Source organism: Brienomyrus brachyistius, unplaced genomic scaffold (assembly GCF_023856365.1).
Source record: "Brienomyrus brachyistius isolate T26 unplaced genomic scaffold, BBRACH_0.4 scaffold46, whole genome shotgun sequence".
Lineage (NCBI taxonomy): Eukaryota > Metazoa > Chordata > Actinopteri > Osteoglossiformes > Mormyridae > Brienomyrus > Brienomyrus brachyistius.
Genome location: NW_026042321.1, coordinates 1,084,427 through 1,108,296, shown reverse-complemented (window position 1 = coordinate 1,108,296; position 23,870 = coordinate 1,084,427). Strand labels below are relative to the sequence as shown.

Sequence of the window (23,870 nt, the reverse complement as noted above, 5' to 3'; positions counted from 1 at the left end):
ATCAAGCATTCTTTATATTAGTTATAATACTCGCGATGGTATAATGATTTCACCACCGGTGTATGCATATGCAAAACACATTCAGGGAAAACACATCTGCAGGAATGGTGTGATGCTATCATGTCAAAATGGACAAAAGTCTCTGAGGGATGTTTCAAGCACATTACTGAATGTATGCCATGCAGAATTAAGGTAGTTTTGAAGGCAAAAGGGGGACCTGGAGCTAGCAAGGTGTACCTAATAAAGTGGTCAGTGAGTCCTTAAAGAATATTCATAATATAAATGACATTTTAGGACATGAACATTAACACATATAAAGAAATATAGGTAGCCACCTAATTGGTTGGGAAAGACTCTGCAAATTGGCATGTAGGTGGAATGTGCAATGAATTATATAGGTATAGTTTCAGGACAAGGCCGTAAAAACGCAACTTTAAACTTTCATATTTCCAGGTGATCCATCCAGCACTTATAGAAATTGTACGGGCTGGTTAATGTGGGATGAATATGGATTAGACAGGTGGAGCAAGAGGCAAAGTTGCCTGGGAAATACAGTGCTGTTGTTCCTACACCTCCCTCCCTTTCATAGTTTGAAATGAACCATTATCAACATCATAAAGTAACACGATAAGGAGGGATGTTGGGCAGAGCAGGTTGTGACACCAGGGGCAGCTGTTTAATTGGCTGTTAAAAGAAAGCAGCCAACCAGATCCTGATTTGTGACATCACTGTCTTCTCCTTAACATCTTTGCCACATTAGGAGATTTGGACGTTTTGTGCTCCTTAGTGTTTTAATCCCACACCGCAGGTGTAAACACCAGGGAGAAAAAGCAAACACACAAGACAACAAATGACAAGGAGAGACAGTGATTTGGTATGCTCTTAATATCCTTGCTTGGTTTATTGTTTATTATTGCATTAAAAAATTAAAGATGAGTTATATGTTTGATCCAGGACAAGTGGGTACACACATTTGTAAATATACATGGTAAGTTAAACACCCGAAACCGAAAGTAATTATATCCACTCTCAACCAGTCCATACACCTCCGGAGTTCCTTGGTTGTTGTTGCTATTGAACACCAAGCCACCACCAGAGTCACCCTAAGGAAGAGAGGATATTAGTGAGATTATTTACGTATATATTAACCTGGAATCCCACTAAGGAATTTTCTGGCCAAAACCGATAGCCGATTGTTTTGAAAACTTACACCAATACTGATTGTTTCTGAGGTTCTGCACGAGGCAGGGAAAAACCCAGGACGGGGAGGGCCAGCCCATCGCAGGGCACACTCACACACCAGTCACTCACACATACACACCTATGGGCAATGGAGTAACGCCAATTAGCCTCAGTATGTTTTTGGACTGTGGGGGGAAAGCAGGGTACTGTTGGAGTTAGACTCCGCCAAGTCCATTGATGAGGAAAGAGATGCACACTGGAGGCGAAGGATGGTTGTAAGTCAGCTCTCTTTATTCCTTGCACAGATTGTGATCCGGGAGCCACACTCAGATGCACAAACAGGACATACCCGAGGAAGCTCAAACTCTGTTGTCTGTGTCTGGCTTATATAGCCCATCTGGGGCGTCTGCTGGTCTTGTTATTTTCCACTCCCGTGACATACGTGAAATACAACTCTATTTTGACATTTGCTTTTTGTTAGGCCCAGTAGGTCAAGAGTGAGCATAATGTCACAACAACCCTGCAACACACACCTTCTGCTTTTTCTGCTACACCACAGTCTAGAGTGAGGCCCCCTGCCCTGCCTGCCTGCAAGTTGGTTCCTATTTTTTAGTGTGACAAAGTTTAGCACAAAGCTTGGCCGCCTCAGTACCTGGAGGAAACCCCATGACGGCATGGGGAGAACATGCGAACTCCACACATGCAAACTTCTCTGGTGTAAGTGGTGAGTGTGTTATAAAATATTCTCCCACTGCTTTAGGTTTCTTAAAGTGCAGCGTAATAATGAGACTTACGGATCCAGTTTGGTGATTTTGATCCCCAGCACAGATGACATCACCAGGTTGCTGTGCAAACATGTTACAGCTCCTCACTTGAAGATTCACACACTGCAAACTTTTAGGAAATCCTCGCCAGAGTCCTGGAAAATAAGTGAGAGAGACATTTTGCTTTAAACCTGTCAAACTGCGAATGGCATCTTTATTCATTGTGTACGTTTCATACTCAGTGATCCCATGCCAGCAACAAGGAGGTCTTTGTTTTGTGGGGGAAGGTTGCTGGGGTTACATCCAGTTGGGAGATGAACAGGCTGCACATTCAAAGCGGCTTGACTCAGTTGAAGCAGTGTAATATCATTCATCATGTTTTGCTTAGCAGGTGGGAAGTAAGCAGCTTGAACAGGAATTGTTTGTGATGGTCCTACTGCCTTGTCACGGTATCCAATGAGGACTCTCATATTTCTGGAAAAAAGTGCGTGTGGATATATGTGCATAAATATAAATAACACAAGTACACTCGCAGTGGGGTGCAAAAGTCTGAGACCACATTGAAAAACTAGGATTTCCTTCATATATTCCTAGAGATAAGTAAAGACATAACCGTATTTCACAGTGGATCACTGCAAAAGAGTCCTATCTACTGATGAGACCAGGTTTGAGATTTTGGGGAGCAAAGACCTCAACCTCCCTGAACATCATGGGGCACTTCAGTATCAAGAATATGAAATGTTCTGTAACATCACAAGATGTTCTTTGGAATCATGCTGGGATGACATGGATCATCAGGTTTTACCCAAACTTGCAGAGTCACTGCCATCTCAAGTGCAATCTGTCATTAGAACAGAAGGGGGCGTATCTAATACTAAGAAATTATGGAATTAATATGCATTTTTTCATTGATTCAACCAATCAATTTGTTATGCTGGTAATATAATTTGTGATGAATATTTAATTAGAAAACAATACAAAGTAGAAACATTTTCACCAGCGCTCTCAGGCTACTGGACCCGACTGAAGTAGCAAATGACTAACATCAAAACTATTTGAATTTATTACTACCCCATCATAAAGAGCTTTAAACTATGTTCTAAAAACAACTGTGATACTATATCTCTCAAGAGAATGTCCTGACCATAAGATCAAGTGCAAGTTCTTGAACCACAGGCAAAGCATGACCTAAGCTGTTATGAGTAGCAGTATAGTACAGTATAGTATATAAAATGTTAAGTGTTAGGCTACTGTCAGATTTACAAATTCGCCTCATCTTCATATGCTGGAAAATGCTACATAACATTGTATGGCCGATGAACAGGAACGAGGATATGCTGGGGGGGAATTACAGAACTTACAAGCCAATACAGTGAGCAGCGGTCAGTACCCAAGTATCACTGAGGAGGGAGCCACCACACTCGCCATCATCACTCTCCACACCAACATAATACCGGGCTTCATTGTTTTGGCAGTCTCTCCCACCATAGATCCTGGAAGAAATCCTTTTTGGGGAGGTGTGCACTGAAATGACAAAGTACATTAATGCCTCTATTAACAAGGTGTTTTATATGAAATATGAAATTTAGACCTTGAAAAAAGAGTTCTTATGTTGAAAATGACTTCTATATTGCAGGTTTGGTTACAGTGCATGTGATTCAGGACTCACTGCACTTTAAATAAAGTAACTATGAAAAGACATCAGAACAATGTTAAAGAATTCTTACCTGCAAACCCCAACAACAAAAAAAGGATCAAAGTCATTGTCATTGTCTCTCCTGTGTGAAACCATTAGTAATTATGATCACTGTCAGGTTTATATAATGGAGACAAACCACACCCCTATAATCTGATTGGTTAGTGCTCAGTGATGTCACATTTTAGGTGTATATCCTGTATGGCATTTCTAAGCTTCTCTTCCTTTTCCTCGTATTCTAACTTTTCTAAACTTTCTCCTGTATCTGTTTACTAAAGCTTAAGAAATAATGCCTACATTGTATTTGCAGATGAAATCTGAAAGTCATTGACAACATCTGTTCAAAGTGTTAGCAGGTAACATTTACATTACATTTACATTTACAGGATTTGGCAGACGCCCTTAGCCAGAGCGACTTACATAAGTGCTTTGAGACTCTGCAATGAATTTCCGATGCTAGCTCAATAAGGACCCAAGCTATGAATACTGTCTTTGAGAACTCCATTGAGTAGTGCAGAATTATTATTATTTATTTTTTTTAAACACACACCAGAAAAAGAGCCGAGTAAGAATATAGAAGTTCTACGTCAGGTATTTCTGAAAAAGAAAAGTTTTGAGTCGTCGCTTGAAGACAGTCAAGGATTCAACTGTTCGGACATCTAGGGGGAGTTCATTCCACCAATTAGGTGCCAGGACAGAGAAGAGCCGAGATGCGTGTCTTCCTTGTGCCTTGAGGGGAGGTGGGACCAGTCGAGCAGTGCTGGAGGATCGGAGAGATCGTGGTGCAGAGCGGGGTGTGATGAGGTCCTTTAGGTAGGATGGTGCCAGAGAATTTTTGGCTTTGTATGCGAGCATCAGTGTTTTGAATCTGATGCGTGCAGCTACAGGAAGCTAGTGGAGGGAGCGCAGCAAAGGAGTGGTGTGGGAGAACTTGGGAACAGTGATACACATGTGTTTTTCATGAGGTCTGATTTGGTGAGACACTTAAACCAGTCCATGGGAATCTAGGAAGGCCATCTCACATGGTTCCCATAACTAAAAACACTCACTGGAACAGAGATCTGCCATTGTACTGCAGACACATTAAGGTGAAAGGCCACTTCTGAGTCAACGTAGCACATGCATTTTTTCAGAAATTTATGTTGTGAAACAGCCAGTGATATAGATACATTTTTGTTGTATATTTCAGGGAGCACAAATAAAGGATAAATGGTTGGATTTTGCGGTGTTGCATTTCTACAACCTCACAACACAGTAAATTCCTCTGAACTACTGATGCATATAGTCTGGTGGTGTATTCTGTATGTTTAGATGGCCATATTTTCATATGGTTTTCTTTAAACATAATTTCATATTGTTTAACAAATAACTGCTAATAATTCAGGATAACATCACTCTAAAACAGCAGCTGTTTTAAGGGCCCAATGGAGAAATCATTTTGCTGTCCACAGGCTTTGAACCAACAGCCATCCAATCACAGGCAGAAGTTCTGACCCACTAAATAAACACTGTCCCTCAAAGTAGGAGAGCATTTAGTGGCAGCTTACAGAGCTTATTCTAGTTAAACCACAGTCAAACATTTTTTGAATATTATTTTTTCTATTGACACATATTTGTACTGAAATGTTTCTGTATGGGTCTGCATATTCCAAACGAATACAGCAAACAAGTAACCATTTTGTTCCTTTGCATGTTTCCCCTAAGCAACATTCGGAAAGGGGCAGATGAAGCTGCACCAATACACACGTGTGTGTGGTTATGGCAGACACTGATAAATCAGTGTTTGAAGGTACATTTAATTTTTTAAATGTGTGCCTTAATGGATACTTGTTGTTTTTATTTAACTTGAGAGAATATTTATTTGGTGACGCTTTACATTCAGTGCACCTTCATAATGCATTCATAGAACATTCAGTGCACCTTCATAATGCATTCATTATGCATTCATGGGTGTGGAGTTTGCATGATCTCCTTCTGTTATATGGGTTTCCCACTGCACTCCAAAGAAATGCAGTTAGGCTCACTGGTGTTTCTAAACTGCACATATAGTGTATCAGTATGGGGATTGGCATCCCCTTTAGGGAGCACCGCTGCCCTATGCTGAGGCCCCATGACCATAAACAGGATAAGTGTTTAGGGGATGGGTAAAAATAAGTCTTTTGTACAGGAACAATATAATTTTCTTATATTTTTTATTTTATTTATTTATTTTTATCACTTTGTCTGGTTGTTTTCTGTAGTGTTTCCCAATTTTTTGTTTCGTAAACCACTCCCTTACTTTTTTTCTGTCAGTTTTACTGTGAGAGATTACTAGTCACTTTGGGCAGAGCTTAGTGGGTGGCTCTGATAATGTCACAGGTGGGAGGTGGGCATTCATTTATGCTGATTGGTTAGATGTGGTTTGATTGACAGGTCCATTTGGTTTCCGTTATGATGGTATGTCAGATGTTTTTGACCGCTAGGTCCATATGGTCGTGTATCGTCATCCTGGTATGTGAGATGTGTTTGACCGATAGGTCCATCTGTTTCCAAACATAAGATGAAAAACATGTGGTGTTTCAAGACTGTTCACGCAGATGGCCATTTTATGGCAAAATTGCTTCTATAATCTTTAAAGAATAAAAATACGATACCTGTATTTATTGATGTTCTATTTTAAATACGTTTTAAGGAATAATAAAAATGTAGCAGCGTGATTTTAACGTTGCACTGGGCTCGTCGATTTTTTCTTGGTAGAGATGAAAGACGGGACAGGTGTCTATAGGATTCAATTGGTAAAAAAAAAAAAACATTAGTCAAGTTTGTCAACGTGTTATTCTGAACAAATGCGCTATTTTATAGACGTAAAAAACATAAAAAAAATACGTTTTTAGTAGGTGAATTTATGCGGTTTAACTTTGTTTTACAAAGTTTAGCCAGGCCAGGTAGCTATTGTTCACAGTGGGAAGGAGGCACCTACATGCTAGCTAGATGTGTTGTGGCTGATAGGACCATTTGCTTCCTACGATAACTAGGGAAAAATCAGATGTCACAATGTTAAAATGCCGCAATCCCCCACCAAGACCTTATCAAGGGTGCGAGTCATGTGGTGAAACAATTGTCGCTTCAAGGAAACAACATGGATGCCAGCCATCAAATTTTTGCAGATTTCATACAACCAGAACCCGTTAGGAGTTTGACCACCCCAGCAACACCTCCACCTAGCAGCTTAACACAGCTAAACCCTACATGTGCACAATGCAAGTCAACAAGATGGATAACATATTCTCGCATCATGATTGCGTCAGGAGATTTAGTTGTATTTTGTTAGTTCTTTTTAAATAAGATGGACCTGTTTATTTAATTACATTTAATAGCTGTTGGTACTGGTAAGCAGTATTTAGCAGTACGCATGAAAAACATGTTTTTTAAGCTGATGAATCTGTAAACCTATGTTTGTGGCACCAAATTGCCTTCAGCTGTGAATGGTGTGGGTGCCCTGTTATGGCTTGGTGGATGGATGATGACCTCCGCAAATAAGTATTAATCTGAATTTTATATTTTATTGTTGCTTATATATTTGTTGTTTCTATTATTATTTTATTATTATAATCATTATTATTTCCGTCCATCTTCCAGCTGCTTATCCAGAATAAGCTTGCAAGGAGCCTGAACTATGTCCCAGTAATCATATGACAATGGAGCGCCCTGGGAGGGGTGTCAATCCATTGCAGGGTACATACACTGAGACATGAAATGGGCAGTTCAGACCCACCAGCTCACGTGACTGCATGTCTTTAGCTTGCAGGAGGAACATGGAGTACCTAGAGGAGACCCACAAGATTGAAGAAGTGAGATTCAAACCCTCAGATAACAGAGCTCTCATGTATTATTGAATAACTAGTCTGAATTCTTGTAATAATAGTACTCCTAAGCATTTGTCATTAAGGATTAAACATTGCATCACAGTGTGTCTGTGTATCAGAGTATGTCTGGAACAGGCAACATTCCCAGAAAATCTTCTGGCCACAGTTATGGTTGTACATATTGTGCTGTTATGAAGGGAAGCCTGGTACCTAGAACCTAGACATCCCTCAGTGCTGTGCTCCAACACATCCTAGTAGTACTCAGTAACTCAGCAGTACTCAGTAACACCTGGAATGAAGCTTTCACACAATGTGTCAGAACTAAATACTGCTGTCTTAATGCATTTAGCATCATGCAAAGAGACAATGCAGGTGTGTGTATGAGGTAACAGTGCACGACAGTCCTTGTCATATTTTTGAGACATATAAACAGGTGTAAATAACTACATGTAAGCTAAGGGGTATTACACAATATACAGTAGTCGTCCTCTCATATCCGTAGGTGATACGGATCTACCACGAATAGCCAAAACCGTGAATAATAGCAAATCCTCCATGGACCCCATATATAGAATGATCTGCATGTACTTACTTATGGTAATTGATAAATTACGCAAACAAAAGACATTGCTAGTACACAAGAACAGTAATAAAGTACACGGTACATTATTATACAGTAATGGGATAGTGACATTTTAGCCTAATTCTCAGGAGATGATACAGCAATGAAAAAACATCATGTATCAAGGAACGATGGAGCAATGAAAGTCATGATTTAACTGAAACTGCAGAAAAGGGGTCCAACTGTGTTATAGATTCGAATGGAGCTGACAGGGAGGAGTGGCGTGACCTTTAATTTACTGAAAGACATTCAATCTTTGCCTTATGATTCAGACGATATATTCAGGTTCTCCTCTGGAGAGAGTTCATGCTGGAATTCTCTTAGCACCTTCTGCTGTTGATAGGCCACAATGGTTAGGCTGTTTAGAACAGATAGAACAGATCAAGCTCACAAAATTCATACTTAAAGGACAGAATATTCCTGCCGCACTTCCAAAATGGCATGTGTTGAGGGTGAAATTTAATATTCTCTTAAGACTGCGGGCAATGTAATGAGGTCAGATGCATGGAAGAACCTTCAGTGATGGAAGAAGATGTCAGATAAGTCCTGATATCACTGCCAAAGAAGAAGGCCATGGGGCAGGATGGCATCAAAATGGAAATATTAAAAGCATCTGGAGAGGAATCAATCAAACTTTTGACCCAAATATGCCGATGGATCTGGAAAACAACTCAGTTGGACCCAATGACAAGATACATGACCGAATGTGCAAACTACCTTACAGCTTCCCTTAAAGCATATTAGCAAGATTATGCTAAAACTTATTCCATGCAGGGTAGATCCCTTCAAAAGAATCTGAATGTACAAACTCAGGGAAAAATCTGAGCAATGAGAGGTCATTACTGAAGACACACCCTGGAGAAAGAAAAAACACCAGCAGGAGGTCATCTTGTGCTTTATTGCCTTTGATTGTGACAGGCAAGTCAAAGTACAGAATTACCTCACAGCAATGGGCTTACCAGCACATCTCATTGTCCTTATGAAGAATCCCTGACCTGAAGAACAAAAAATCGCTGTTGGGTTGAGATTCCAGATTGAACTCAATGTTGGCACAAGGAACATGGTGAAAATATAAAGGTTGTATTGACAACCAAGAATCAAGGAATATATCACAGAATGTTACTTGGCAAATTTGCAAATGCAGGATCAAGATAAAGCTAATGACACATAGAACTATTCAAAATATGGTATGTTCTGTCACTATTTATAGTTATGAGTGCTGGGTAATGAAGCAGCACATTACAGAATTATACTATTTAAAGTCTGTTTATTTGGTAGGTTGCCCAAGAGATACATGTAAGGGAAATGAAGCATAGAAAACATACAACAGTCAGCAGCCATCTTAGGCACAAGTGCTGTAGTTAGAGCATTGATGTCTTTGGATAATGTTAATATTATAATGAATTTCCAGAACTAGCATAAAAAAATCCTAAATCTAGGGTAATAAATAATCTTATGGGAGGGTTAGGGTTAGGGTTAATTAGTTACCCCCCGCAGTGGGGAGGCAGCTGTCACGCCCAGCTCGTCCGATCCTCGTTTGTGCCACGCCCCCCTGATTATCCACGTGTGCTTTCCCGATCGTGCCCAGCTGTGTCTGATTATTTTCAACCAGTCTTGTCTTTTTAAGTCCACGTCTTGCCTGCTGCCTTTGTCTGTCATTGATGTTAGTTCGCGTCAGATGTTTCCTGCTATCCGTTCCCCCGATTCCCTTATTAAAACCCCAGTTTGCCCCATAATTCGCCTGTCTGCCTGCTTCCTGTCTGCTCGCCTGCCTGTTCGCCTTACCAGCTTCCAGCTTCGCGTGACAGCAGCAGCTGTGAGTTAATGTGCAAATGCATTGTATGTTTTATATAAATGCTCAACATGTTGAGCAGTCAACATGGCGTGTCGCTGCCCTGTTCCCAGTGCTGCCTGGGATATGCCCCAGGACATCTGTGACCCGGAGAGATAGTTGGAAGAAACAGTCACTCAGACTTTCACTTATACCAATAATATATGCAAATATGCACTTTGTGTCATTTTCTATACACACTTATCCCATTCCTATTTGATTTTATCCAATTGTGACCTTTTTATGTAAAGATAACCTTGTGATCAGTGGTTGGAAGATGGGTGGATGAATGGACACACATCCATTCATAAAAGGACAATATCTACATGTAGTATTTACCAGTATATTATTTTTTATTTACTAAAACTAAAAATAAGAAAAATTACCACTTTTGCAATATCAGTGTATCCGTCCTTTGATCCTGCCATGATGTTATTTACTTATAATTAATCTAACATTTTCAACATCTATCATGCAGCAAGGCTCTCATGTTTCACCAAAAGTTTGGAGTGTGATTACATTAGGGGCGAAATGTGTCTCACGGTCAATGCGTGAGACTTGAGAGCCCTGCTTACCGCATTCATCGGATATTGCTCTTAGACGTGCACATCTGTGGGAGCATCTATGTAATAACATGCTTGCATCAGGATTTCGTGTAACTTATTTTGGAATTTACCCGGATACAACAAAGGCTATTTTTTGATTGGCTGGCAAGTGGCTATTAACTCTCAGGGTGGGCTGAGACATCTGGGTGGGTTGACACGTGTGCAGACAACAAAGAAATACATTCCTTATCCATTTCACGAGTTTCAAAGTGAAATTTGCCTATTTGATGTGTTTGGGAAAAAATGCCCAAAACACATATTTATGTGCTCTGTTCCACGATTGTCAATGTATTATAAATCGAAACATTTTATATCTTCATTTTATTTTTTTCTTGTTCAAAGTTTTACTATTTATGAATCAAAATTCACACAACAAAAACACAAACAAAAATGCCCAGATATTTATCGATCACTTAAAATCAAGCATTCTTTATATTGACTGTGGGGCCTGAGGGATGCGGAGTCAGAGAGCGGTGGGGCCTGAGGACTGCAGGGCCTGAGAGCTGGGGGCCTGAGGGCTGCAGGGCCTGAGAGCTGGGGGCCTGAGGGTGCCGGGGCCTGAGGAAGGTGGGGTCTGAGAACGGCGGGGCCTGAGGGCTGCAGGGCCTGAGAGCTGGGGGCCTGAGGGAGGTGGGTCTGAGAGCGGCGGGGCCTGAGGCCTGCAGTGCTTGAGAGCTGGGGGCCTGAGTGGGCCGGGGCCTGAGGGTGGTGGGGTCTGAGAGCGGCGGGGCCTGAGGGCTGCAGGGCCTGAGAGCTGCGGGGCCTTAGGGCTGCTGGGCCTGAGAGCTGTGGGCCTGAGGGTGCTGGGGCCTGAGGGAGGTGGGGTCTGAGAGCGGTGGGGCCTGAGGCCTGCAGTGCTTGAGAGCTGGGGTCCTGAGTGTGCCGGGGCCTGAGGGTGGTGGGGTCTGAGAGCATCTGGGCTTGAGGGCTGCAGGGCCTGAGAGCTGCGGGGCCTTAGGGCTGCTGGGACCTGATGGAGGTGGGGTCTGAGAGTGGCGGGGCCGGAGGACAGCAGGGCCTGAGGGCTGCAGGGCCTGATTGCTGGGGACCTGAGGGTGCCGGGGCCTGAGGGAGGTGGGGTCTGAGAGCGGCTGGGTCTGAGGGCTGCAGGGCCTGAGAGTTGGGGGCCTGAGGGTGCCGGGGCAGCTGGTGGCCTGAGGGTGCCGGGGCCTGAGGGAGGTGAGGTCTGAGAGCGGCGGGGCCTTTGGGCTGCAGGGCCTGAGAGCTACTGGGCCTTTGGGCTGCAGGGTCTGAGAGCTTCGGGGCCTTAGGGCTGCAGGGCCTGAGAGTTGGGGGCCTGAGCATGCTGGGGCCTGAGGGAGGTGGGACCTCAGAAGGGTGGCTGCAGCCGTACACTTCTCCCCCTTATCCTTTACTTCTCAATGTGAGAAACACATGATGTGACATGTGAGTGTGTGAAGTGGTTGTAATGCGTGTGTCTCAGTCAATGAGTGAGACTTTAGAGGCCTAAAACAATGTGGATGTTAAATCATGTATGCACATAGGAGATTTTTTACTGAAATAATTTAGATTTAAGTACTTAACAGAGAAGTTCAATGGCTTGTTATTTATGGGCATAACCTTTATGTGGAATTTGTGGAATCGCTCTCTCCTGAGAGATAACCTTCTTGCAATATTCTGAAATAAAGAGTTACTCTTTGGCTCCCTCTGGTGAGTTTTCTAGGAAATTGATTTAACTTATCAGCTCCTCATTCAAATAAGGTACAACCTGTATAACCTCAGTAACCATATTATAAGGGTCTGGGGGTAGGATTTTATTAAATTTGGAGATTTGATTTGATTAAGGAGATTTCATTCAATTAAGACAACTGATTTTATGCATCAGAATCAATCATTTCTATCACAATTTGATTCTATTAATTGATTATTTAATTGTTTTGATAGCCAATTCAAAATTCAAACCTTTTTTAAATTTACTGATAAAATTATACAAATATTACTATGGTAATTTAGCTACACATAATTAATGGAACACAAATGAAGTAGAATTGCAGAACAATACTTTTTATTATTAAATATGGAAAAGAGACCAGTGTAAAATTGCCAAAAGGCCATCTACTGAATGAAAGTTACATTTTTATAGCTTTTCAAGACACTCACAGAGCTTCATAGAACCAAAGGGGAGTCACTTCACCCACCACCTCAGTGTAGCACCCAACTGGATGATGCAACAGCAGCCATTCTGCACCAGTACACTCACCACAGTCACTCAGGTGGTGAAAGGGCAGGAGAGAATTCACCAGTTAGATACAAGGGATGAATAGGAGGCCAGATCTGACAGGACCATAGTGGGAAATTTTAACGAGCACATCAGGGAACCGCCCCTATTCTTTCATAAGATACTGAAGGACCTTTAATGACCTCAGAGAGGCAGGAGTTTTACATCTCATCCAATGGCACCAACTTTTACAGCACAAAGTCCCCATCACTGCACTGGGATCCATATACCCCACAGGGTGGGCTAACCTGTTGGCCACACCTTGCAGCAGCAACACTGCTTTCCTAGTTGGTCTCCCATCTAAGCACTGGTCAGGCCCAGTGCTGCTTAGCTTCAGATGGATTCCCAAGTTTGAACTGCAGGTGGTATGAATGCTGAACCATAAAGAAAAAAATGAAACGCATTAAAGGAAGTGCTGACGGGACGAGGGCTTGAGGGATGGGTTTGCTGGCCGTGAAACCTGCCAAGCTTGCCGGCACAGATTAGCAGAATGACATTACATCATTTTTATTCTGTGGAAAATGAAAGACTGATCTGCGCCCCAGATTAAATAATAAATTATAAACATGTCACGGTACTTTGAAATGTCTTCTAAGTGGTGAATAAGTCGATGAAATCCCTCATTGTCCCTATGAAAAATGACTGATTGTTTAATGCAATCATCCCCTTTATTTTAGTAGGTGTGCCTTTAACTCTGGTGCTGCTAACTCTGAATATTAATTTAGTTTATATATTGACCAACAATATTGGCCAAGACTGACACATTGGATCATTGCCAATATCTTGATCATGACTGTCACATGATGATTTTTTTTTCTTGCTGGTTTTGTTGATAATCTATCTTTTGCTGTTAAAATAAACCTACCAGTGAAGTTATAGACTTCTCATTTCTTTATTAATGAGTCAACTTAATAATTCAGCAGGGGATCAAATAATTATTTCCCTTACTGTACATAGTCACCAATTGTGTTGTAACTAAGACTGAGATAATTATTACATTAACTAATTTGGTCCATGGTTGATTAAGCATGTAACAGTATATTATTTGTGATCCCTCAAGTAACCTGTAGCTATTAAATGCTGTATGTAACTCAATTACGTAATACTTTACTTGAGGGTACACAAATAAAGTAATAGTACAAGCTAGCTTGCAGCAATTAACCATTTCCCATCATTAAGCAATTATGAAAGTTCAGATATTCCAGGCATAAACTATATTAGTTAATTATTAATTAGTAAGTTAACTAATATAGTTCGTTAACTGAATACATGAACCATCGTGATAGACTAATGATGAATCACTTATGTAAGTCGCTCTGGCTAAGGGCGTCTGCCAAATGCTGTAAATGTAAATGTAAATGAATGAACAAGAGATCAGTATGTAGCAACACTTGGTTCCTGGTAAATTAATGCATTAAGTCAGTGTGAACAACTACATTATTTGTGTCCCCTCAAGTACAGTGTGACCCTTAAGGCATAATGTTATGGTTGGCAGCCATTCTTTGGTTCCACCTAGGGGCACAGTTGGGGCATGGATAAACTGGCAGATTTGGGGGGTCCACCACTTCACAGAGGCCGTTAAATAAGCCTACATGAAATGATAAAACTGTATGATGTAAGTTTCAACTATTTAAACCTAGAAATAATATGCAACCACTATCGTAAATAATACCAATGTATTGATAATCAACAGATTAACCTACTTCACCCCCTAACAGATAAATCAATGAAACTGAATCAGGCAAATGAAAAACTGAAACTGAGAGAAAGGTTGTCTCAGGAGTAGTGTAGTCTGCGCAATGAAGCAGAATTGTCAAAAGAAATTTCTTTTTTGGGTGGGTGTCTTACAAGTTTATTTTACAAAAGGTAGGTGAGGGGGGACAGGAGGGTCCAAGGTGACATTTTGTCAGGGGCCCAGAATTTCTAGCTGTTCCACTGGCTCCACCATTTACACACAGTTCAGACACAAGTATATGAGTCATTTTGAATTCCTTTCTCACAGTGTCTGGCTCTTCACTCACATGCACTGCTTTTGAACTCGTGTTTTAAAGAGACATTGGAACGTAGATCAATTGATAAATTGAAAGCTTTGACTAGCTCTGCTCCTTCTTTATCACAACAGAATGATACAGTGTCTGTATTACTGCTGACGCTGTACCGATCCATCAGTTGACCCCCTTCACCTCTCTTCTATCTCTTCTGAACAAGACCCTGAGATACTAAAACTCCTCTGCTTGAGGCAGCAACTCATCCCCGAAAAGAGTAATCCACCCTTTTCCGGTTAAGAACCATGGCCTCAGATTTAGAGGTGCTGATCCTCATCCCAGCCTCCTCACACTAAGCTGCAAACCACCCGAGTACATGCTGCAGGTCACCAGCTGACGATACCAACAGGACCACATTATCTGCAAAAAGCAAAGATGCGATCCTGAGGCCCCCAAACTGGACCCCCTCTGTCCCTTGGCAACAAGCTTGAAATTCTATCCATAAAAGTTATGCAGAACTGCCGAAAGAGCAGTAGACTGGTTGAGTACACTGCCCTGAATCCTTGTAAGGGTGAAGAGCTGGTCCAGCATTCTGGGAGTGTGAGCCCCCCTGAAGTTATAACACATCCTCCGGTCCCCTTTCTTAAAGATTGGGACCACCACCCCAGTCTGCCAATCCAAAGGCACTGACTCCAATGTCCACGCAATGTTGAAGAGGCGTGCCATCCAAGACAGCATGAAAACATCAAGAGTTTTCAAGAACTCATGATTAATCTCACTCACCTCCAGAGTCTTACCATCAAAGAGTATTTTGAATACTTCATTGAGCTCAGCCCTAGAGAGGATTCAGGAGACTCTCGAAATATTCTTTCCACTGCCTGACTATATCTCCATATCTCCAGGTCGACTGAAGTACTTCTCTATAGCCTCACCAAACCCCTCCCACACCTTAGATTTGCTTCAGTGACCGGCAAAACTGCTTTCCCGTTGGCCTGCCATTATTTATCAGCTGTTTTAGGAATCTCACAAGCTAACCAAGCTGAGAAAGCCTCCTACTTCAGCCGAACAGCTGCCTTTACCGCTGGCGTCCACCACCGGGTACAGGGATTGCCGCCATGACAAGCACCAATTACACTTGTAATTGAAAGATTGCAGGTTCGAATCCCCGACCAGCAAGGCACCACTGAGGTACCCTGAGCAAGGTACCGCCCCCAAGCACTGCTCACCGGGCACTGAATTAGCTGCCCCCTGCTATGTCACATTGTCACATATGGGTTAAACGCTGAGAACATATTTCATTGTTGTGCACTGTGTGCTGTGGTCTGCCGACAATGAAAATTAATCACTAAAATTCTAAACCTAGCAGCCACAGCTCTGCATCGCCATCTCAGCAATGGAGCTCAATGTCCTCTGATTCCCTCAGGATGCAAAAGAAGTTCTGCCAGAGGTGTGAGTTCACAGGCAGGGATGTCCTCTCTCCCTCTCACTATTTGCAATTTTTATTGAAGCACTAGCATCAGCAATTAGACAGGCTATAGTGATTAAAGGCATTAAATGCCTGAATGTAGAACATAAGGTAAGTCTTTATGCGGATGATGTGTTACTTTTTCTCCAGCATTCACAAACCACTCTTTCTGAGGTAATTACATTAATAAACTCATTTTCAGGAGTCTCAGATTATTCAATAAATTGGAGAATAATTATCCCACTCCACTGCAGTCTGGAGATATTAAATATTTAGGTACTAATGTTTCACCTAGGGGCAGCATGGTGGTGCAGTGGTTAGCACTGATGCCTCACACCTCTGGGACCCGGGTTCGAGTCTCCGCCTCGGTCACATGTGTGTAGTGTTTGCATGTTCTCCCTATGTTGTCGTGGGGTTTCTTCCGGGTATTCCAGTTTCCCCCACAGTCCAGAAACATGCTGAGGCTAATTGGAGTTGCTAAATTGCCCGTAGGTGTGCATGTGTGAGTGAATGGTGTGTGTTTTTTTGCCCTGCGATGGGCTGGCCCCCCATCCTGGGTTGTTCCCTGCCTCGTGCCCATTGCTTCCAGGATAGGCTCCGGACCCCCCACGACCCAGTAGGATAAGCGGTTTGGAAAATGGATGGACCTAGGCTGGCAGATTTAACTAAACTAAACCATATCCCACTTTTAAAGAAAGTAGAAGATGATCTGGTTAGATGGAAGTCCCTACCCATATCACTTATGGGAAGGGTCGCCTCAATAAAGATTGTTTTGCCAAGAATTAATTATTTATTTGCAACGATCCCTAGCAAACCATCACCTGATTGGTTTAGCTCTCTGGACTCCACCATCTCTAAATTCTTTTGGAAAGATAAACCCCCGTATATTAGCTTAAAAACACTGCAAAGGCCTAACTTTCACCACTATTTCTTAGCCAACAGGCTCCAAAACATCTCAGGGTGGTTAAAACATACCCTCTTAGATGAGCCTTGGCTAGACGTAGAACAGGCACTATGCAATAATATAGAACTAAAGCCAACTAAAACAGAATAAAGGAAATGTAGCAATCTCTTCAGTTACAGACCCCAATGGGAAGACAACTCGTAGCCCAGGAGAGATAAATATGATATTTAGGGACTTAAAAATTATGCTCACCTAATATTAAACCAACCAATTCTGAAATAGAAGAGTTCTTAAACAACTTCGACCTACCAAAATAAAATAATGAACAAATAACGGCATTAGAGTTACCTCTCTCAATAGTGGAACTTTACGATGCACTTCAATGTATGCCTGACGGGAAAGTCCCAGGTCCAGATGGATTTCCAGCAGAATCCTACAAAACATTTTGGCCTCTGCTAGCACCACTATTCCAAAGAATGGTTATAGAAATGAAAGAAATTTGCATAATTCCTCCAAATATGAATTGTGCAGATATTAACCAGCTCCTCAAACCTGATAAAAACCCTGCTCTCCCATCTAGCTGTCCACCAATATCACTCATAACTGCAGATCTTAAAATCATCACAAGGCACTGGCTAGTAGAATTGAAAAAGTAATACCTTATATAATACATCCGGATCAAACAGGGTTCATTAAAGACAGACAGTCCACTAACAACATGAGGAGATTAATTAACATAATAGACTACTGCAACATTCAAAATAAGGAAGCTATAATCGTCGCATTGGACGCAGAAAAGGCTTTTGACAGAGTAAACTGGAAATATCTAGTGGGAACCTTACGAAAATTTGAATTTAGCGAGAACTTCGTAACCTGGATTAAAAAATTTTACAGTCCACCTAAAATCTGCATAAAAAAGAATGAGCAAATCTCCCCAAGCTTCATTCTCAGAAGGGGCACTAGGCAAGGTTGTCCACTTTCTCCATAATTATTTGCTCTATTTATTGTGCCATTGACAGAAGCAATTTGGAAAAATAATAATTTCAAAGGAATTCAGACAGCAAATATTACCCATAAAATTAGTCTTTATGCGGACTGTATGTACCGTATTTTTCGGACCATAAGGCGCACCGGATCATTAGGCGCACTATAAATAGTTGTGTCAATTTTCATAAACAAGGCGCACCGGATTGTAAGGCGCATCAATTCAGCGAGACAAAGCGGCCAGATAAATAAATTGAGTAATATTTGACTTATTATAAAGTCAATAATTTCAATAACTCTCAACATTTTTCAGTTTTAATTCATGAAATACGAAATTAACTGAATAATTTCAAAAACTCAAAAATGTTCAGCTGTAACTCCTGAAATACAAAACAATACACATACTTGTCAGTTCATTCCTCTTCCGCAAATCCTTCAAAATCTTCACCATCAGTGTCTGAGTTAAACAGTTGCACGATTGCGGCGTCAAGCAGACCCGCATCCCTCTTCTCCTCATCCGAGTCAGTCTCATTGCTGTTACTTGGTTACTTGTTATTTAATATTAAATTCTCTCGCAGCTGCTGTCACGATCGCGGGCAGGCACAGCAGCGATTGTGCTGGTAGGCGGGTAAGGAACAGGCAAACAGGTCGGAACCAGGGCAAACTAGGGGTTTTAATATGGGAACTGGGAGCAGGGAACATCAGACGCAGAAAGACCACAATGACGGTTCAGGGGAACAGGTAAGACCAGGACTTAAATAGGACGTGACTAATCAAAATAAGCAGACACAGATGGGTACAATCGGGGAAGCACACGTGGGTAATCAGGGGGCGTGGCACACAAGAGGAGTGGACGAGCCGGGCATGACAGCTGCTCTATTTCCATGTTGATCTGCGTGACTGATTGCCTTAAGCTTGAATTCCGCTTCGTAAGCATGTCTCTTCACAGGAGCCATTTTGGGGTCATTAAATACAGACGACAATGTTACGGTAATTATTATGTCAAAAATATAATGTGTATTACTCATCCCATGGGCAAAATACTCAGCGGCGCAGCTAGGTCCGTAAACACAGCTGGAAGTCATACACAAGGCGCACTGGAATATAAGGCGCACTGTTGATTTTTGACAAAAATATAGGCTTTTAAATGCGCCTTATGGTCTGAAAAATACAGTATTACTTTTTCTTCAAAATACACAAGGCTCTCTCTCTGAGACTATAAGACTTATAGATAAGTTCTCCTCCATCTCAGATTACTCTATTCATTCGAACAAGTCAATTATTCTTCCAATATCTTGTGACTTCCTGTCCAATCCAACTATCCCACTTCAATCTGGGGACATTAGATACCTTGGTATTCACATTTCTACCAAGCTGTCAGATCTGACGCAATTAAACCACAGTCTTCTGCTTAAAAAGATAGAAGATGACCTGGCACGGTGGAGTAATCTGCCCATGTCACTTATGGGAAGAGTAGCAACAATCAAAATGATGATCATGCCAAAAATGAACTATGTGTTCTCAGTGGTTCCGTGTGAGTCAACCTCCGCTGGCTTGGTTAAAATCACTGGACTTCTTAATCTAAAAATATTTATGTATGGTCCTCCGGTATTCTTCTTGGCTGGAGTTCCGTGGTTGGTGCCTCTGGGTGGCTGTTGGCCTGCCCTGTTGGGGACCGTGCGAGGGATGGGGGGTTCTGCACCCCCCGGGATGTGTTGCGCACTGGGGAGGGGGTCGGGGGGGTGGGGCCTCTTAGATGCCTGCACCGCTGTACTGGGGTGGGTGGGTTTGGGGTGTGGGCTCTGTCGGCTGGGGTCATGGCCACATGCCACGGATGGTCGTCCACATGCGGTGGGGCGTGGCCTACCCGGGCCCGTCGCCTGGTGGGGGCGGGTCGGTGTCTGCTGTTGGCGTTCTCGGCGTCGGGCCCATGGGCACTGTGAGGTGGTTGGGGGGGGGTATTGATGGAGGGGCTTCCACGTTGCTTGGGGGGGGGGGGCTGGGGTGGCTGGAGGGTGGGGGTCACCCTGCCTGGCCGGACCGGATCTCCGTTTGCTGGTGGATCTAGGGCTGTCCCATTCTTGGCTGCTAGCTGGGGTCACATCCATCGGGTGTAGTAGGGTGGGACTCTTCCGTTCTACGCCTGGGGGGGGTCCCCTGCTGTCGGGCTGCCTGCGCCGCCCCTGAGCACCCCAGTTGACCGCCCCTACTGGCTGTGCAGGGTCTAATCGGGGCCACTCGGGGATCCTGGCACTCCCCCGACACCACATTTCAAACGACATTAGGGCTTTCAGGGGCAGTGGGCAGGTGCGCCGAAACACGGCCTCTCGATATTTACTTGCATATTAGACACCACATGACACTAGGGCTGAGGAGGTGGGTTGAGGCAGGTGGTGCTCTGCCGTCTGCCAGCGGTGGGGTGCTCCTGCCTCGACTGCTCACCTGCTTTTTGCACTTTAGTCACATACACAGTCCATATTACATTAGGGCCTTAGGGTGCGGGGAAGGGGATGAGGGACTCCACTGCCTGCCAGAGGTGGGCCGTCATACTGTAACTGCAGCCACTAATTCTAATGCATTGTAGACATAAACACACAACTCTCTCACACATATATATACACACTTTACACTAACATGGGACAGGGAAGCGATGGGGGCTGAGGGGCCTCCCCTAACTCTCTGTCTCTGGCCCTGACCGGTGTGGGTGGCCTCTTCTTGAGGGCTGTAGGGCGTGTGGTCCTTGGTTCTGCTGCGCCGTGGTGGGGCCCTTGCGGGCCGTCTGGGGAATCTTGAGACTCTCTGGGTTCTTCTAGGCGAATTGGGGGATTGGGTTTGGGCCGGGCAGGGGGTCTGTTGCTCTCCGGTTACCGGGGGTCTGCTCCAGGGTGGGGGGGAGGCACTTTGTATGGGCCTTCCTTCGATCATCTTGCAGTGTCAGGGGGGCTTGCCAGGTCCCTGCGGTGGATGGCGATCCGCGCTGCCGGGAACGGGCCTCCCTCCATCCATCCATCCATTTTCCAAACTGCTTATCCTACTGGGTCGCGGGGGGTCTGGAGCTTATCCTGGAAGCAATGGGCACGAGACAGAGAACAACCCAGGATGGGGGGCCAGCCTATCGCAGGGCACACTCACACACCATTCACGCACAAATGCGCACCTACGGGCAATTTAGCAACTCCAATTAGACACAGCATGTTTTTAGACTGTGGGGGGAAACTGGGGTACCCGGAGGAAAGCCCATGACGACATGAGGAGTACATGCAAACTCCACACACCTAGTCAAACACCTTAGAGTAAATCAACACAGAATAAGATGAGGCGAACTGAGGAGGAGGAGAGAGACTGCTAGGGTGAGACAGGCGGTTCTCGCGGAGTCCTTTAGTGTTGCAGGCAGGAACTATCCGGGTACAGAGGTAGGAAATGTGGAGCTGCTGGCAACATGTAGCATTGCTGCTGAATTATGGGAAAGTGACCTGCGTCTGTCTCCTAGGCTTAGGGTTTTTGTGTTGATTTTTAAGCAACAGGAGTTCCTCGCATGCTTAAAACTGTGGAATCCCATTTTGTTCAAATTTACATTAATAAATCCATCCATTTTCCAATCCTACTGGTTCGCGGGGGGTCCTGAGCCTATCCCGGAAGCAATGGGCACAAGGCAGGGAACAACCCAGGATGGGGGGCCAGCCCATCGCAGGGCACACACACACACCAGTCACTCACACATGCACTCCTATGGGCAATTTAGCTAGTCCAATTAGCCTCAGCATGTTTTTGGACTGTGGGGGGAAACCGGAGAACCCAGAGGAAACTCCATGATGACATGGGGAGAACATGCAAACTCCACACACATGTGACCCCAGCGGAGACTCGAACCTAGGTCCCAGAGGTGTGAGGCAACAGTGCTAACCACTGCACCACCATGCCGCCCCTGTTGTTATTTATTGTTGTTATAAGTTTTTTTATTGTTGTCATCATTATCCTGCTATTACTATTTTGTTGCTTGATGTCCTTTTTGTGTTCTGTGTGTTATGGTTGTTTGTACTCTGCATTCCTCTACACTTTGTTTTCTCCATCCCACCTTTATCATTATTATTTCTATTTACCTTTTATTTTATTTTTTGTCCATGGTGAGTAATGTCTGTAATTGTTATGATTGTTGTGTCTGTGTCCTCCTCCTCCCCCTTTTTTATTTACTTTTTTATAATCACGGTACTAAGGTGGATGAGTTCAGAGTGGCCACACTGGAATTGAATATCTTTATTCTGTAACTTTCATTTAAAATAAACTTGTCCTCCGAAGAGGGTGGGTGGTGGTGGGAAGAAAAAAAAACAAATTAAGAAGTTGCTGCACTATCATAATTGCAACAACTGTCCTTCACAAGTGTCTGAAACGCATGGATGCCCAGATCCTCCAAGACAAGAGGACAATGCAGATGTTCCACCATTTACAACAGACTACACAGAAGGACTTGCATAGAGATGCTTTTGCATTGTGCCACTTTAAGTAGACATTTTAGACTTTATTTACATTTTCATCATTCTACTCGGATCAGATACATTTTCTTTTTCAATGAGCAAATACATTTTAAAAGCAAAAGTGTATATTTTATCTGGAATGATACAGAAACAGCCATAACATCCAACATGAGTTAAGAAAACAATATTTATTTATTCAGTTTCTGGTACATTTGACCCAGTTGCATCTTTCTCTGCATCAACATATCTAGTTGTAAACGAAGAATTTTCATTTTCATCTCATGTTCTTCTTTCAGACACTTTAGCTTTTGATGATGAAATTCAATTGCCAGCCTGTCCTGGAGAGAGAGTCCTTGGTGAGCAGTACTGGCTGACTCTGCCACCCTTGTTCCTTCAGATGTGACCGGTGAATGAGTTTGCCGGTCCATATCATTTTGTCCTTGGAACAAGAAAAGTCCATATGTATGGTCAAATAAATGCAGATTACATGAAGAGATTTTTCACATCAGATGACACAGAAGTAAATGAAAGTTTTAAAGGAGAGAAAAAAGGCAAAGTGAAATGTTCTCACATACTCGGGGTAGATGAGTCTGACCCCTCTGGATGGTTATCCACAGGTTCAGTGGCGAATTCCTCAACGTTTGCCTAAAAACAATACTGCATGTTGAGTACAGGCATTTGTTCCACTTCTTTACCTTCTTCTTCAGCTTAGCCCATGGGCACAGGCTAGTTGCTCAGTGGAAAGGTGTGTGATCTACAGGTGATGCCATACCTGGCTCAGCCTCTGTAGCTGGGCTGCAGAAATCATCCTTAGCAGGAGGGCTGTGTGCTTTCTGACACTGGTGCAGAGTCTGGTCCAACGTAAGAAAATTGTGGACGATACTTCTGACGAAGTACTGTCCAGCAAACTTCCACTGAGACCCTGCTTTCACAATTGCATTTGGTGCGTCATATTTGGCGAAGCACCTGTTTTTGCCCTTTGTAATGGTGAATTCCATACTTCGTGCAACGCCCCCTTGCTCATAAAAAACCTCCACGCGGTACACTACTCTCTTAACCTTGCACATTTTGGTGAATGGAAATTCGCAGTTGATCCGTGCTCCAGAAAATCTCAGACTGAGATGATCATCGGATACGGTAAGATTTATACTCTGGGTTCTAGAACTTATACACGTAAGCAACTGATTATGCACGTAAACTACTGTTCCAAGATCTCCATGGAAACGGACTGTAACTGAAAGGAAGAACGTCACTTTGTGGACGAAATGTATTTCGT

General features: G+C 43.2%; 1 protein-coding gene across 1 annotated transcript; it reads right to left on the bottom strand.

The window, feature by feature from the left end:
• Positions 1–11,309: 11,309 nt before the first annotated feature.
• Positions 11,310–23,592, bottom strand: LOC125723219 (proline-rich protein HaeIII subfamily 1-like). The gene is made up of 4 exons (XM_048999626.1): positions 23,367–23,592; positions 20,819–20,931; positions 20,149–20,335; positions 11,310–11,818 (listed from the first exon to the last, which is right to left on the bottom strand). The coding sequence occupies exons 1-4, from the start codon at positions 23,590–23,592 to the stop codon at positions 11,310–11,312; spliced, it is 1,035 nt and encodes a 344-aa protein (XP_048855583.1).
• Positions 23,593–23,870: the final 278 nt, after the last annotated feature.